The sequence below is a fragment of the Terrapene carolina genome, unplaced genomic scaffold (genome assembly GCF_002925995.2).
Source record: "Terrapene carolina triunguis isolate 2854851 unplaced genomic scaffold, T_m_triunguis-2.0 Scaffold21, whole genome shotgun sequence".
Taxonomy (NCBI): Eukaryota; Metazoa; Chordata; order Testudines; family Emydidae; genus Terrapene; species Terrapene triunguis.
In genome coordinates, this window is record NW_020664372.1 from 21,703,745 (window position 1) to 21,722,133 (window position 18,389).

At 42.3% G+C, this 18,389-nt stretch overlaps 1 protein-coding gene across 9 annotated transcripts in view; it reads left to right on the plus strand.

The window, feature by feature from the left end:
- Positions 1-18,389, plus strand: part of MBNL2 (muscleblind like splicing regulator 2) — a 143,403-nt gene that overhangs the window by 46,094 nt on the left and 78,920 nt on the right. For all 9 annotated transcript variants that reach the window (XM_024195749.3, XM_024195753.3, XM_024195746.3 and 6 more), the window contains exon 2: positions 4,727-5,535. In XM_024195749.3, coding sequence (XP_024051517.1) covers positions 5,362-5,535 — 174 coding nt within the window. In that variant the 5' untranslated portion in view covers positions 4,727-5,361. The remainder of the gene's footprint in view (positions 1-4,726; positions 5,536-18,389) is intronic.

The following is an 18,389-nucleotide window of genomic DNA, read 5'->3' on the forward strand; positions in this document are numbered from 1 at the left end:
AACTAAGGACCTGATCCTTCAAACTGATATGCACAATTAATAGCCCCCAGCACAGAAGGATCTTATAGTCCCAGCACAGGTCATCAAAGGAAACAGTGGTTTCAAAATTAAAACAATTTTGAAGTTATCCTTAGAGCACTAAGAATTAAAAAAGCATTAGTTAGTTCTATCCCACCCAGCCCTCAGTATTATAACCACACCTAAACTGATCCATACCAAATGTCAACAGTAGGGCTTGATTCACAACTACCTTGTACCTTGGTAGTCATTTACAACTGAGCAAAATGGTGCTACAATAGCAGCACGGGCCGAGAGATGTGCTGGCTGCCGATTCCCACCGCCCCCATTGGCCTGGAGTGGCGAACCGCGGCCAGTGCGAGCCACGATCGGCCGAACCTGCGGACGCGGCAGGTAAACAAACCGGCCCAGCCCGCCAGGTGGCTTACCCTGGCAAGCCGCATGCCAAAGGTTGCCGATCCCTGCTTAATTAGATACCCAAAAAGCCACAATCAAGGAAGAAGGCCATACTGATTAAAAAAGTGACCTGATTTAGAGGGGAAGTGAAGGCAGCTGTAAAATAAATAAATAAATGTTAAATGTCTAACAAATGGAAGAAATGGGAAGTTTAGAGTTATGACTATAAATCAGAATGTATGAATTATAGAAAATTGATAAGGGAAGCATAGACACACAAGGAAATCTCTATGGCCAGCAGAATTAAGTATATTAGGAACTGTGACAAAGTTCCTCCTCTATCTTGGTGGGTCCTGCGCTTATTGACAGATTTTCTTGCCTCAAAGATTCACCATGTGGGTTGGGGAACAGCCCAGAGACCTTCCCCTCTGGGAGAACCCACAGTCCAGGTCAATTGGGAGGTTTGGGGGGAAGCCGGGCCCGCCCTCTACTCTGGGTTCCAGCCCAGGGCCCTGTGGACTGCAGCTGTCTATAGTGCCTCCTGTAACAGCTGCATGACAGCTACAACTTCCTGGGCTACTTCCCCATGGCCTCCTCCAAACACCTTCCTTATTCTCACCACAGGACCTTCCTCCTGGTGTCTGATAACGCTTGTGCTCCTCAGTCCTCCAGTAGCATTCACTCTCAGCTCCTTGTGCCTCTTGCTCCCAGCTCCTCACACTCCCCCCAGAAACTGAAGTGAGCTCCTTTTTAAAACCCAGGTGCCCTGATTAGCCTGCCTTAATTGATTCTAGCAGCTTCTTCTTAATTGGCTCCAGGTGTCCTAATTAGCCTGCCTGCCTTAACTGGTTCTAGCAGGTTCCTGATTACTCTAGTGGAGCCCCTGCTTTGGTCACTCAGGGAACAGAAAACTACTCATCCAGTGACCAGTATATTTGCCCTCTACCAGACTCCTGTACCCCACTGGTCTGGGTCTGTCACAGAACATAAAGAATCTTAACAATGGTATTAGTTCATTAATATGTGGAAATGGTAGCATTATCAAAAATAATGCACAAGTGGCAGAAGTGTTCAATAAATATTTTTGTTTTGTATTTGGGGAAGAAAACAGATGACCTAGTCATGTCATATATTATAACACGCTGTCCATTCCATCAGCATCTCAGGAGAATGTTAAAATAGCAGCTACTAAAGTTAGGCATTTTAAAATCAGCAGGTCCTGATAACTTGTATCCAAGAGTTTTTTAAAAGAGCTGGCTGAGAAGCTTGGTGGACCATTAAAGCTGATTTTTAGTAAGTTTTGGAGCACTGGGAAATTTCCAGAAGACGATAAGAAAGCTAATGTTATGCCACTATTTTAAAAGGGTAAACCGGATTACTGGTGCAATTATAGGCCCCTCAGACTGACATAAATCCCGAGCAAGATAATAGTGAGACTGAATTAAAGAAGGGTGATATAAGTAATGCAATCAACCTTGGTTTATGGAAAATACATCCTGTCAAACTAACCTAATGTCTTTTTTAAAGTTTACAAGTTTGGTTGATGAAGCTAATAATGTTGATGAAATATACTTAGACTGTATTTGACTTGGTACCACATGACAGTTTGATTAAAAATCTAGAATGATGTAATATTAACGTGGCACACATTAAATGGATTAAAAGCTGACTTAACTGATAGGTCTTTAAATGTAATTATAAATGAGGAATCATCATGAAATGGATGTATTTCCAGTGGGGTTCCATGGGGATCAGTTCTTGGCCCTATGCTTTTTAAAATTGTTATCAGTGACCTGAAAGAAAACATAAAATCATCACTGATAAAGTTTGAAGATGACACAAAAATTGGGGAAGTGGTAAATAATGAAGAATACAGATCACTGATTCAGAGAGATCTGGATCGCTTGGTAAACAGCACAAGCAAACAATAAGCATTTTAATATGGCTAAGTGTAAATGTATACATCTGGGATCAAAGAATGTAGGCATACTTACAGAATGGGGAACTCTCTTCTGAGAAGCAGTGACTCTGAAAGAGATTTGGCAGTTGAGGTGATTAATCAGCTGAACATGAGCTCCCAGTGTGATGCTGTGACCAAAAGAGCGAATATGATCCTAGGATGCGTAAATAAGTGAATCTTGAGTAGGAGTAGAGAGTTTATTTTACCTCTGTATGTGGTGCTGGTGCGACTGCTGCTGGAATAGTATGTCCAGTTCTGGTGCCACAGTTCAAGAAGAATGCTGATATATTGCAGAGGGTTCAGAGAAGAGCCACAACAATGGTTAAAGGATTAGAAAACCTGCCTTATAGTGATAGACTCAAACAGCTCATTCTATTTAGTTTAACAAAGAGAAAATTAAAGGATGACTTGATTACATGAGGAACAGATATTTAATAATGGGCTCATCTCATAGACTCATAGACTTTAAGGTCAGAAGGAACCATTATGATCATCTAGTCTGACCTCCCGCATGATGCAGGCCACAAAAGCTGACCCACCCACTCCTGGAATAATTCTCTCCCTTGACTCAGCTGTTGAAGTCCCCAAATCATGATTTAAAGACTTCAAGTCGCCGAGAATCCTCCAGCAAGCGACCTTTTCAATCTAGCAGAGAAAGGTATAACAGGATCTAATGGCTGGAATTTGAAGCTAGACAAATTTAGACTGGAAATAAGGTGTATTTTTTTCGACAGTGAGGGTAATTAACCATTGGAACACTTTACCAAGGGTTATGGTACATTCTCCATCACTGGCAATTTTTAAATCAAGACTGGATGTTTTTCTAAAAGATCTGCTCTAGGAATATTTGGGGGAAGTCTATGGCATGTGTTATATAGGAAGTCAGACTAGATGATCACAATGAAGTCCTCTGGCCTTGGAATCTTTTAGTTTATGAATCTTCCTCTGTTCTTCCTCTGTCTTTCACTCCCCCCACAACCCCCAGCTTCCCAAACAACTCTTCCCCTGTCCTTCTTACAAAGGACAGTTTCTCCTTTAAATACCCCCTCACCAAGTAGTTCCACATTCTAAGTCCCACCTGAGTCTGTGTCAGTGGGAGCTGCTTGGATGCTCCGTACTTCTGAAAATCAGGACACTTACTTAGTTGCCTAAATATGGATTTAGAAGCCAAACTTTAGACATTTTTAAAAATGTTGGTCAATATTGGTTAGGCATTCAAAGTCAGGAAATACCAAAGTTAAGTTTGCATGTGTAACCTTAACTATACCCCCTTGTACATATGCTGTGTTTAATTACATTATAATATACACTATTAAATATTGTCATATAATACAGTTTTTCTATAAGCATGGATGGAGCTTCTTATAGAACTGTGTACTATAGAATGATTATTATTTTCTCAATGTACTTTTAATAGAAATGACTTTGTTGATTCTACTTAGCATACAAAATAGCTTCATTATTCAATAAAAGTAATCACTTCTTTGCTCTGGTAGATTCTGCATAAAACACTTAATTATTCAACCAAGTTTGTATGTTTTTAAAGCAGAGTTAGAGCAGAAATCATGTCTACAGTCATCTTGTCTACAGATAAAGCTTATTTTTGTAGTAATGTATATGTTATGTATATTTGTGTCAAACTCTTTGGCCTTCATTTATACTTTATAAAAAAAAAAACATGAATACATTTTAATTAAGAAACAGTTTAGGTTCACAATAAAAGCAAATGCTTAGAGAACATTTAAACACTTAGAAGCTTACTGCAACCTTACATGAAACCTTTTAGAAATGGTCTGTAGTTTTAAAAAATCCAATTAACATTCTTTCTATTAGAAACGGGTTTTCCTTTTATAAAGACAAAACCACTTTTTTCCCCCAAGAGACAAGAAATTCATACAAAATTCTACCATCTTCATTTTTTATAAACAGAACAAATAATAAGTAGCTGTTTACAACACTCAATAATGCAATCTAAAGGACTAACTGATAAATTAATTGGAAACTGTGGCTCTAATACATTATTTTGGAATCTAAGCACATTAGATTGAATTGTTTCAGAAGCAGCATGCCTAATTATTGTATCTTCTATATTCATCTGTTTGAGTCATTCCCAATTTTTGGATTGTTGCCTAGAATATTGCTGCAATACCTGTTTCAATTGGTTATTCCCTTGTCATGAATAACTTCATGAAAGAGGCTGATTTTTAATATTTTGTTTAATTTAAGTCTGCACTAGTTTACTGCATTAACTGCACATTTTCAGTGTCCATGATAAAAATGTGGTGGTTGTTTTTCAAAATGTTGATTTTTTAAAAGGTTGATTATAAACTGATATTTTATTTGTTTTGTCAGGTCAATTATTAAAAAGTGCCTTTGTGAAGTCACTTTTACGAGAGAGGACTGCGACGCCTGAATGTGTTTTCAAAATATTATCTCTGCCAGCTAGACATCGCCCTGACCTTATATGTCACAGAAGACACCTCAACTGTCTTGGTTTGCCAATTGCTTGTTGTGAAACTGGCTTCCATATTAAAAAAGCTGAAGAAAGAATTACTGCCAGGACGTGAATAAGCTGACTGCATTGCTTTTCCTGTGTAATCAATACCAGCAAGCAGCCTGCAAAGAATTAATATTATATCAAGGAGTGCCATTGCACTGAAGTAACTTTATTTAAAACAGTTGTGTCAGCGATCCAATCAAGAGACTCAGATATTTTACAGCCAGAGATGCTACTGAGCATGATTTTTTTGCAGCCAAAAGTCTACAAGTGGGACATATTGATTGATGAGTGACTGCTTGCTGATAAATTGTCTTTGCTCATTCTGCTTTGTGTGTATTGGGCTCCATTAAGCAATTTATTACTTCATTGCCGATAGAAAAAAAGCACAGAGCTTCTCTCTCTCAACTATAGTTTTTGGAATTGTTGTAGATTGGCTTGGCATAATTCACTTAATAGTCATTCACAAAACCTAAATCAGTTTTCCATCATGGCTTTGAATGTTGCTCCTGTAAGAGATACAAAATGGCTGACATTAGAAGTGTGCCGACAATTTCAGAGAGGAACTTGTTCACGCTCTGATGAGGAATGCAAATTTGCACATCCCCCCAAAAGTTGCCAGATTGAAAATGGAAGAGTTATTGCCTGCTTTGATTCCCTAAAGGTAAGGAAGAAAGTTGCATGTGTTAATGAAAATACTAATGTTTTACATCAAAAATATAAATAATAATTTCATCCTAATGTTCATACATTCGAAACAATTTGTTCTAGGAGTACTGCATGTGTTCCAGACTTTGTTTGTCTTAAGTTTTGTTTATTCAAGCTTTAAAAGAATTTGTGTTTCAGTGTTTTCCTGTCAGTTGTAAATGTCTGTTGTTTACACATCCAAACTGTGTAAGACTATGGAATGCCCGATTATTGACATCTGATATGACCATTGTGTTCACACGAGTACCTTTCATGCATTATCATTGTTCCATGTCAAATGAAAACAAATGTCTGGTTTAAAACTTAGGCCATTCTGCCATTGATAATAAAGCAAATTACAATAAATTAAAGGGTTTAATTTAGATCCACAGAAGAAAGAAAACAGAGTTATGGCCTTTACTTCAACTTTAACTCACCGTATCATGCCTACTCTAGGTATTGGGAGGTCTAAGCTGAGTCCATAGCATTACTAGTCGTATGTACTGCTATTTCTACAGTATAGACTATGAAGTAAGTTAAGAATAGAGTGGAAGCTTACAAGTACACTCTTAAGAGTTAACATTGGTAGACAGTCATGTTTCTTAACTTCTCATATCTTAAAACTTACTTTCGCATTGTTAAACAAACGAGGCATAAACTTACGGGACTTTGAGACAAAAGCTTTTTATGTTTAAGTATATATGCATATTTTTAGCATATAAAAACAATCAGTTTGACAGGAGGGAGAAATACAACTTGAATGATAGGCATGTTCAGGGTACTCGTAAGCTGCCAGAAGCTGGTCCAGGTTTCTCTTTAATGACAGGTCGGTGCTGGAGTGGCGGCCTGTGAGAACATCTGAGGCTTTCTGGTGTTGAAGACAACAGTTATTTAAAGAATAAGGAAAAGTGTAGAGTTTATCAAAAATGTGAGTTTGAATGCAGGAAAAAATAAGTGAAATGTGGTGGGAAAGAACAAGTGGTGAGCAGGCAATGGGGCCACTTACTGTTTTCTCTGTTTTTTTAGTTGGCTGAGATTTTGCCTATTTTATCCATTAGCTACAGCGTGAATTTACACCACTCAAAGACAGGGCTGGTGCAATACCCTGACCCATATCTGGCTGTAGTGGGAGTGAGAATGATTGAGGGAAAGGGGGACTGATTTTGTAGAGGACAAACAATTGTTGCTGCTATCACGAAAGCAAGAGATCAACTCACTGGGCTTACCATGAGAGGGAGGCCTGTCTAGGTTTTGTATGAACAGGTAATTGGCTCTGTTGGGCAAGGCAGCTTTGGATTTTCCCCCATCTGAAGTCAGTTATCATAGTCTTTGACTTCACTGCAGTGCTCAAGGAACGGACCGCCCCACTCTGATTCTCTGTTTTCCACTGACTTGAGGTTACTAGTTATTGGGTGAGGTCAGCTGTTCTTAGGCAGGAGCAAGACACCTGGCTGAAGTTGGTTAATTTCATTTCAAACCTCTCTGCAGAAAAAGACAGCATTTCCTTGGCTTGGTCAAGCCTTCTGGGGAGGGATTTGCCCTGGCAATTCTGCAGAGATAGGTGTGAGGCCCCACAGGTCTCTAAGCAACCCACGTATCCCAGCCACTCTCTGGCAGTTTGCTGGGCTGAGTGGCTCATGGAACCCTAGCCCCACCAGAGGCACCACCCACAGGAGTCTTGATTGGGAGAGTGCTTGGACCCACCAGTTGGTCTGGCTGTACTACTTAAGTCAGAAAGAGGCAACTGGGTGAGGCCCTGACTGGCTCCTACATTGGACCCTGCCTTCTTGCCTGAGTCCTGCTTTGCTGCTGTGTTCCTGATCCCTGTCCTACGACATTGACTCTGGCTCTGACCCTTGGCTGGAGTCTCTGATTCTGATTCCGACTCTGACCTTCAGCCCTGGCATTCAGCCTCTGACTCTGATTTTGACCTTTGGCTCCGAATCTCAAGAAAGAGATCTTGGAGTCACTGTGGATAGTTCTCTGAAAACATCCATTCAATGTTCATCGACAGTCAAAAAAGCAAACAGAATGTTGGGAATCATTAAGAAAGGGATAGATAATAAGACAAAATATCATATTGTCTCTATATAAACCCATATCTTGAATACTGTGTGCAGATGTGGTCGCCTCATCTCAAAAAAGATATATTGGAATTGGAAAAGGGCAACAAAATGATTAGGGGTATGGAACAGCTGCCATATGAGGAGTGATTAATAAGACTGGGACTTTTCAGCTTGGGAAAGAGACAGCTAAGGAGGATATGATAGAGGTCTATAAAATCATGACTGGTGTGGAGAAAGTAAATAAGGAAGTGTTATTTACTCCTTCTCATAACACAAGAACTAGGGGTCACCAAATGAAATTAATAAAGAGCAGATTTAAAACAAACAAAAGGAAGTATTTCTTCACTCAATGCTCAGTCAACCTGTGGAACTTCTTGTCAGAGGATGTTGTGAAGGCCAAGTCTATAACAGGGATCAAAGCAGAACCAGATAAGTTCATGGAGGATAGGTCCATCAGTGGCTATTAGCCAGAATGGACAGGGATGGGGTCCCTAGCCTCTGTTTGCCAGAAGCTGGGAATGGGTGACAGGGGATGGATCACTTGATGCTTATCTGTTCTGTTCATTCCCCTTGGGGCACTGGCATTGGCAACTGTTTGAAGACAGGATACTGGGCTAGATGGACCTTTGGTCTGACCCAGTATGGCCTTTTTATGTTCTTATCTGGCTTGACCCTTAGCTTTGGCATCCAGCCTCTGGCTCTGTTTTCTGGTACATGACTCCTTCTCTGACCACTAGGAATGACTGCCATGTCCCAGTCCCTAAAACTAGCTGCCTCATGATCCTGGCAAGGGTGCTGAGCAAAGAGATGATTGTTTGGGGTTTTTTTCTGGATGGAACAAGTGCCAGTCCAAAATGCTGTGGTGGTTGGATGAAGGAAGGTGGTAGAGAGCCTTTCCCTCCAACCCCCCAGCTGAGACCCATTGGTTACAGGAGTTGGCCTTCCTTTGAAGGGCTGCCAAGATAGTGTGAGGACATAATATTTCATCCCTCATCTTCTATCAACTCAGGTTCCTTTTCTCTAGGGCTGGATGGAACATGCCATTGGAAGTCCTGGCTCACTGAAGCTGTCTGTCCTTGGCTAGATGTTTTAGTGCCAAGGAACAGAAAGTACTATCCAGATCAAACTGGCACTCTGTAGAGAGTAACTTTGCACATACCAATAGACTGCCACTTAACCGTCTGACTGTGTCCTTGATTGGGGTGAAGGGAGGTGGGAGTGACTTGAACCTTTTTTCTGGGCTTTGGGGAGTATGATAGCATCAGGAAGCATAAAGTGGATTTCAGCGGTGCTTGGTGTTTAGCTGGGCCAGTGGGAGAAGGTGGATGGTAGTGCGGAAAAGTAAAAGTTAAGCTGCATGTGTGCTGAAGAAGACTTGGCTAAATAACGCTTTCTGGGCACTCTTTCATGGTGTGGCTACTCTGACCTGGCAAGACTCCCGCAGGCAGTGGTGCCCAACCATACTACACAGGAGGGCCATATAAACCTAAGCACAACCTTGTGTGGGCCAAACAGATTCTACATATTTTAGTTAATCATAGAAATCAGGGTTAGAAGGGACCTCAGGTCATCTAGTCCAACCCCCTGTTTAAAGCAGGGCTAATCCCCAGACAGATTTTTGCTCCAGATTCCTGAATGGCCCCCTCAAGGATTGAACTCACAATCCTGGGTTTAGCAGGCCAATGCTCAAACCACTGAGCTATTCCTCCACTTTTACTGATTTATGTTTTAAGTTCAGCTTGTTTCGTATGTATTTAGATAGGTTGTTTCTTTGTATAGTACTGTTTACTTGCAGACTTGTGTAAACTAAAATGATGTAAACATGATGACAAAATGCTAATGAATCGGCTGTTAGTATATTGTGTTGAAGCAGGCCACAGGCCTTATGAAATGCTCTGCTGGGCTGAAGGTTGGACATCCCTGCCCTAAGCCAAATGTATCCTCTTGTATTCTCATTTTCATTCTGAGTCAGCCAAGACCCCCTCCCCTCCCAATTGCTGCCCAGAGGTACTCTCTTAGCCTCTGCTTAGTCAGCTGCCTTATTCTTATTTTTTTGGTGCAGAGTCCTCCATTTCTTTATTTTCCAGCCTCTTCCACAGAATAGACTGTTCCCACAGAAGAAAGTTTCCTTTTCCATGGTAAGTGCCACCAACAAATATCTGGGCTTGTCTACATGCAGGATTGTGCCGATTTAACTAAAGGTGTGATTTAAAATGGACTCAGTTAAAACTGGTGTGTGGACACACTTCAACCAATGTAAACCTGGTTTACTTTGATTTATCTTAAGTTGATTAGGAACAGGTGTAAACTAAATCAAAATAAGCTACCCTTAAACTGATCTGAGTGTGTCTAACCAGGGTTTTGCACTGGTTTAAGTAAATGTTTAAAAACTGGTTTAAGTTAAACTTGTGCAATTTCAGTGTGTAGAAAAAGCCTCGGTCTCTTTTGTGAACAGTTTCTACCTGGCTGGCTGCTGCAGCATCACTGCTGAGAGCATATGAGGCCACCCTGACTCCTGCTGGCACCCACTTCAAGTGCCAGAGAGCTGTCAGATTTTAAAACTTTGGGCACCTTAATTTGACTTAGTTGTTAATTATCCATTGCATGTGGTAATGTGACAAGCTGGCGATGTGCCAGATATAGCCAAGCTTTAAATACATTACTGATGAATTTAGGTGCCCCAATTTTTGAGTGAACAACCAAAGACACTTTGAAGGGGCCTTAATTTTTCAGAGGATAGGTGGTCAGCACTTTCTGAAAATTGCCTTGAAGATGTCTCAAATCGGACACTTGAAAATTGAGATTCACAGAATCAGCTGTTGCTTTTGAAAACCTTTAGCCAATCAGGCACCGATGTTCAGCAATCACCTTATCAGCAGAGTACATATAAGCAAACTGCCAAGTGTCACACATTTCGCATGGCTGTCATGCAATTGGCAGGCCTGTCAGACCTTCCTGCATCTCAGTTGTCCACCCTCACACATCTGGCTGAGACAGCAGGCATTTGTCTGCAGTTCCCCCTTCTTGCTGCTAGAGTCTGCTGTGGAGACAGCTGAGCAAGCACTTGGGCATGTCCTCCCTTGCTGCTCCCTCAGCTAAATCAGGGCCAGGAAGGAGCAGCCAAGAAGTGGCAGTGGCTGGAAGGAAAGTAGGGTTGCCAACCCTCCAGGATTGGCCTGGAGTCTCCTGGAATCAGCATTCATCTCCCGGTGACTATTGAAAGCAATTGAGGAGATTTTAAGAGGATATTTTAAGAAAATGACATTACGTCACGCTGGGGGGGAGGAAAGAATCTCCCGGAATAGCTTCAGTCAGAGTTGGCAAACCTAAGGGGAAGGTGGTAGCGGGCTGTACATGGTGACAGCAGTGCAAGGGGAGGAACCCACTACCAGCCCCATGCTTCCTTCCTGCCTCAGCCAACTATACCAGGCTGTCCCCGGGAGCCTCAGCATCCTCTGCTTCCCAGTAGATCCCTGAAATCCAGCACCTCCTGCCCCTAGGAATCCTCAGAAGTGCCAGCACTGTAGGAACCCTGTACTTCCAGGAGCCTCAGCAGTTATTCCCAGCTTCCTTTCATGCTCCCCAACCCAGCAAGATTCCCAGATAACCTCAAACACCTGCCTGCCCCAGCCACAGTCAGCAAAGATTGTGCAACTCCATGTCCTACACCTGCTACTGCTGAGGACGAGGACTGTTACCATGTGCTTCAGTGTATGGTTATATGAAAATTATTTTCAGATATGCCATTTGCATAAAATGTCATAAGAAGGAGCACAGAACTTGGCAGCTCTGCATCAGGTTACATGCATTGGGGGCCTCCTGCATGCCCAGCTGCTTAGCATTCCTTAGCAATTGTTGCTGCACCAGCCAGTGCTTCCTTAGCTTTGCTACAACAAATATGTGGGAACAGTGTAGGCAAAAATCAATCAGATTCTCTGACTCATTTCACCACTAGCTTTTTGAACACCAGATCAATTGCCTGCTGCTCACTCCTCCCCCACACTCCCTGCCTCCTCAGGTCACTCACTGTTCCTACAGGCTCTCTCTCTTCATTTCTTCCCTCCCGCCTTATTTTTCCAACAGGCACTCTCTCCCCCTTTCTCTTGGCCAGTGCGGGGCGGGTGTCTGCCTGGGCTGTCAAGCAGCAGCTCTTCTACTTTAACTGCTGCTCTTTTGAGGCTGTGACATCAATGCAAAAAAAAAAATAAAAAATTAGCAATCCTGATGTAAAAGCTTAATGGAGACAAAGCACAGGTTGTTTTTACCCACCCAGTTGAGGTCATCCAGAGGTTGGGGGATATGGGATTGACTTTGACTAGCTACAGCAAGGTAAAATCTACATGTGCCTTGTCTCCACTAGGATATTTAGTGAATTAGCGATCTCAGTGTAAAAACATAGCTCTTGTTTTTAAAGGATGACATAGCCCTTGTTTTTAAAGGAAGCAGTCTGTAGTGGAAACCCATTCCAGAAAGAGGGAAAGGAGTTGTTAATTGCCTTGAAGGCTCTGGGATGCAGCACTGAAGACCCAAGGCTGTTAGGTGCCAGGAACAGAGCAGAACTCAAGGAGAGGTACAGTTATATTTTACTCTTGCTTTCCCTATGTCTGCTGACCAGTGGTGTCCAGTGCCACGCGGAATAGATTCATGCATGGTCACATGCAAAAATGTAAAACAAGGGAAGAGCCCTCACTCTCTTTCCTTGTCCAGCTCCCAAAATGGGCATTGTTCCACAGCTAACCTTGGTACAGCAAGGCAAAGTAAGCAGAGTTAAAAAATGTTAGCAAACTCTCAAAAGTTAAGTGGTCCCCATGCAACATTGTCTTAGGAGGCTTTCATCTGGCACATTGCTAAAGCACTGTGGGGTGAGGCGACAGAGAGGACAATCGGAAAAATGTGGTGAACAGAAATGCTACAGAGAGGAGTGTACTGCAGGCATTTATTTTAAAATTGCATTAATTCTAGCTCTGATCTTCCAATCATTGGGAGTAAGACTAACTAATTTCTCATACCCCTTTTTCTAGAGCACTGAAGAGGATTGTAGGGGACCCCTGCCAGTTATATGGAACAACCCCTCTCTAAATTGCAAATAGTCTCTAGACATACCATTTGCTTAAATCCAGGGCAAACTTCCCAGGGTACCTACTACAATAGTGCAGAGCTGAACATGAGTGTCAGGAAAAATGTTCTGCGGAGTTGTGGCTGGCAGTTGATTTGCATGGGTGTTCTTGGCGACTTTAGTGCAGGGAGTGAGAAAGAAATTGTGTGAGGGTTGGTTGCTCCTATGTTTCTCCATCATCTTCCAAGAACCTCTTCCCAGTGATGCCAACTTGCATGAGTTAAGAACAACATCAAATATTGTGAGATTTGTGGCAAAGCCTCCGCCCCTAAATTCATGTGATTATGTGAAAATCTCAGCTTTCATTAAAAAAAAAAAAATAGCTCCTGGCCCTCATTGTTTTGGAGAAAAGCTTGAAAATGTGAACCATTAAGATTAAAAAACAGAAGGAAAATAAAAAGTCCCAGAATGTCGTCTTCCTTAAAATCTCTTTGGATTAAAAATAATCTCATGATATTTGGGCGGCCTGACTCATTTAGTTTAAATGCTTGGGGTTGCCAATACTGCTTCCTGTACACTCTTTCCAGGGAACCCGCAAGGCAGAAAGCATGCATGGTAGTGCAGAACAGCAAAACTATACTCTATGATAAGCGTGATGGGGCAGAGAGGCCTAGTATATAGCTCATCTGGGAGACAAATAAGTGTGTCCATGGTGAGGGGAACTTTTTTGGCGGGGGGGAGGGGAGGGGGACAAATTCCAGCCCAATGAAACTTATCTCCAAATCCATCCCTAGCTTTGCAGTATTTTAGTTGCAAATTATTATTATTTGTTATAGTAGCACTGAGTCCCCTGTCAGAATCTGGGCCTTGCTGCCCTCTATACAAATCCATATTAGGATGCTCACTGCCCCATAGAATGTACTATATAAATTAATAACCATCTTAATAATAAGCGCTGCCCAGCAGCTTTGTTAAGGCTCCTGCTTCTGTTGCAGAAAGGCAAAAAGGAATGTGTCACTAACAGACTCTTAGAGGACAGGTGAATGGATACCACACAGAAGCACTTTGGAAAATCCTTGTACTGTGCACACTGAAAAACCCCTAGGCAGTCAGCCTTTGCCTGCTCATCAAACTGGCTTTTCAAATGAGAGATGTGCCTGTTTTATTTACTTATTAAATCTACAGCTATAAATGTGTATACATCTGGGCTGATAAAATCAGACTTAGGCTACCACTTAGGAGGATTTGAAAATTCTCGTCAAGTGTCTAAAATCAGGCACCCCACATTAGAGGCCACCTTTGAAAGTTTAGCCCTATATAATTTTCTCAGGGTCCTGCCAAAGATGTAGGATAAAGCCTAACAAAGCCTTCAAATCTCCTGTCCTGTCCTTTAATCAGAAGATTCTCCTACAAAGAGTTATGTACCATAACTCAAGAAAATTCTTTTTTGATATAGTAATACCTAAAGGTCAAACAGAAGTTAGCCTTTGTCTTTGGGATTGAGTTACATGTAATAAGGGATGACCTGTCACAATTCAGTAATGACTCTAACATTAAAAACAAGCTTATCCATTATACAAGCTACATGTTAACATGGGGGGAGGGGAGACAGGAGAGGCGGGATTCTTTCCACATAACTAAACTTTATAGAATTTGTAACAAAATCTTCCTACAGGTTCTGTCAAGCAGTTATAGTTTAAACTTCCATTCTATTTATTGTTCTTCTGATGTACAGTTTAATTCTGTAATGTGGCTTAATTCTAAAAACTGACTATGTAAATTGTCTCATATTACCCTTTGTATATTCAAAGTCTGATCTTCTCTCTTCAATGACAAAAAAAGATTTTACTGTCTTTACTGCTGTTAGCTGTGATGCTTCTACAGAACTAAGAGTGGGTATATCTACACAGCAACTAAACACCTATGTCTGATTCATGCCTGCTGACTGCAGGTTGTGGGGCGTGGGCTGCGGGGCTGTTTCATTGCTCTGTAGACTTCTGGGCACGGACTGGAGCCTGGGCTCTAGGACCCTGCAAAGTGGGAGGGTCCCAGAGCCTCTGCTACAGCCCGAGCCTGGAAGTCTACACAGCAATGAAACAGCCCCGCAGTGCGAGCCCAAGTCAGCTGGCAGAGGCCAACTGTGGGTGTCTAGTTGCTGTGTAGACATACCTGCTATGTCTTAATTGAAGGATTAACTTGAGTTATATCTACACTTGAATTAACTCCTCTCAAATTAGTCTAGTTTGAGTGAGAACAGCCATGCTGCAAAATAAGACTCAACTGGCACAGAGTGGTTGTATTAGTAGTACAGAGTGGTTGTGTTAGCTGAGGAATTATGTTCACTCAAGCTATAGATGATTCCTTCTGATGAGCCCGCCAACTTAAGTTAAAAGCACCAGCATGCTCGAATTAGGGGGTTTTGTGTGTGGATGAGATTCGCGTTAGCTCTGCAGTGAAGACAAGCCAGTGAGTAAAGGGTGCATATTCCTTCTTGTGCATTATCAAAAGAACTGCTTACTTAGTTACAATCCGTGAAAGCTGTGAACACATGGTTGGCAAGAGGAATTGCACAGGTACAGTTGAACTAATTTAGCATGTGGAAACTTAATTACTTGTAAGGAGCATGAAGGAAAATACAGTTTCTCTGTCAGAGACCACATTGAGTTTGAAAGACTGGCAGACAAATAGTCTTGAAAACCGAGTACAATTCATAGGGAAATTATTGAGACACAATAAACATGGAACTCCTTGATATTTTTACAATTACTTTTCAGAGCAGAACGGCACTTTAAAATAGATGCACATTGTGTTTAATCTGATCTGACACTTCTCTCTGTGTGTGATGGGGTGTACAAACCCCACGCTGGGAGGAGGAAGGTTAAAGAGTTGTTCTGGGCCCAGCAGCCCTGCCCCACTGCACCTGCAAAGTCTGCATGGGTTGGGAGAGGAGCTTAAAAAGGGGAGCAGCTAACTCAGTGGAAGACAGACAGTGGCGATAAGCTGATCTGCACTCTGAACTCCTGGGATGGAACTCCTGCTGCCTGAAACCTGCCAATAGTGACCTGACCAAGACTATGGAGAAGGGACCTGTGAGTCTCTGAAGGTCAGAGACTTTATCTTTGTGTTTAGTTCTTTATCTTGGGGACTGGTAGGAAGTGGTACAGGGAGGCAACTGCACAAGCACCCCAGAGTGTAAGACTTAGCTGCTCACCATTGGGCCCTGTAGTGGAGCCGAGTGGGGTTGGTGGCTTGATAGGAAAGCATTGATTGAGACTGGAGCCCAACTAGACAGAAGCAGGCGGGGCTGGTATAAAGTCAGGAAGTTTGCAGCAGAAAGGGCCTGCAGGGCTGCAGTCTTCAGTCACTCTTTGGACTCAGAGAGGGAAAGGAGGAAGTGTAAGGGGAGGATAAAAGCCCTTGGGACCTGGCCCTGAAAGAAGGGTTTCCCTAGAGGTTGGCGGAGTAGAAGCTTGGTAGAAAAAGCCTGGTAGGAAAAGGTTTGTGGAAATGGCAGAAGGTTTGGGATGGTGCAGACCTTGGCTGCTGATTTGAGGGTCCCTGAACTGGAACTAGGAGTAGTGGGTGGGCCCAGGTTCCCCTACCAGCCACTGAGGGAGTGGCATAGCCTTGGGTTGAAAAACTGCTGGGAATGATGCCTGGTCAGCCAGTCCAGTGAGGGAAAAGTATACTGACTGGAAGACCAAGCCATGAAGAGAGAGCACCCCAACTTCTGGAAAGCAAGAGGGGCTTGGGGTGAACGAGTGACAGAAGGGGGCGCTAAATCAGATGAGAGCTGATCCCGAGACCCAGCCACAAGGGTATGCCCGCAGCGAGGAGTGTACTCCATTACACCTGAGGTAAGAAAAGTTCTCCCAGCTGACACCCTTGAAGATCTCAAGTGAAATCCTGGTCCCATTAAAGTCAATTGGAGTTTTGCCATTGATTTCATAGAATCATAGAATCACAGGGTTAGAAGAGACAACAACGGTCATCTAGTCTAACGCCCTGCCAAGACGCAGGATTTGTTGTGTCTAAACCATCCAAGACAGACAGCTATCCAACCTCTTTTTGAAAACCTCCAGTGAAGGAGCTTCCACGACATCACTAGGCAGTTTGTTCCATTGACCTATTGTTCTTATAGTTAGGAAGTTTTTCCTGAGATTTATCTAAATCTACTATGCAGTAGTTTGACCGCATTGCCTCTTATCTTGCCCTCTGTAGCAAGAAAGAGCAAACTTTCTGTCTTTTTATGGCACCATTTCAAGTATTTGAAGACCACTGTCATATCCCCCTTCATCTCCTCTTTTCCAAACTAAACATACCCAGTTCCTTCAGCCTTAGCTCATACGGCTTGCATTCCATCCCTTTGATCATCTTTGTCACTTGCCTCTGGATCCTTTCCAGTTTCTCTACATCCTTTCTATACATTGGTGACCAAAATTGGACACAGTATTCCAGCTCAGGCCTAACCAGCGCCGAGTAAAGTAATACTATCACCTCTTGTGACCTGCATGCTATGCCTCTGTTAATGCAACCTAAAATTGCATTTGCTTTGTTTGCAACAGCATCACATTATTGACTCACGTTAATGTTGTGATCCCCTACAACTTCCAGATCCTTCTGAGCAGTGCTCCTGCCAAGCCAATTCTCCCCCATTCTGTATTTGTGCATTTGTTTTTTCTTCCCTAAGCATAGCACCTTACATTCGTCTTCGTTGAATTTCATTTTGTTGTCTATAGCCCAGGTCTCCAACTTATCAAGATCCCTTTGAATTTTAGCTCTATCTTCCAAAGTATTGGCAACCCCCCTTTTGCTTTGTGTTATCTACACATTTGAACAGTATGCTCTCTACACCTACATCCAGGTCATTAATAAAGATATTAAATAACACTGGACCCAGAACAGGTCCCTGTGGAACCCCACTTGAGACTCCCTTTCAATCTGACATCATTCCATTAATAACTACTCTTTGCAGTTGTTTAACCAATTATGTATCCACTTAATGGTAGTTTCACCAAGGCCACATTTCTCCAGGTTGCTTATCAGAATGTCATGTGGGACTGCGTCTAAAGCCTTGCTAAAGTCTGGGTATATTATGTCCACCGCATTCGCCCTATTCACCGAACCAGTTACCTTGTCAAAAAAAGGAAATCAAGCTGGTTTGGCATGATTTGTTCTTAGTAAATCCATGCTGGCTGCTCGTGATCACCCCTTCATCCTCCAAGTATTTGCAAATTGAATTATATACATTGCTCTAGTAGCTCCCCCGGTATCAAGTTCAGGCTGACTGGTATATAATTCCCTGGCTCCTCATTTCCCCCCGTTTTAAAGATGGGCACTGTTTCACCCCAATATTCACCAATGTCATGTAATTAGGATGTTTTGTACAAAGTATGTCTTGTGAGGTATCATTCTAAAAGACTTGATCTGCTAGATATTAATATCTCGTTGAATTGTATGTGCTATCGTGGTACGTGAAGTTATGAAGTTTGGCTATGTATGTGTTACTGAAACATGTTGTGAGGTTGAAAATCCCCTCAAGCAGCCTTTCAGATACAACAGTAAAAAGGCCAAACAATGTTAATGGCTTATTGAGGAAATGCACAAAAGCACACAAGGATTACCCCAGGAACTGTACAATAGAAACCTCTCAGAGATAACATTAGACAATGGGAACTGTTTGACTCAAGTCACAGCAAAAGAGCTTTT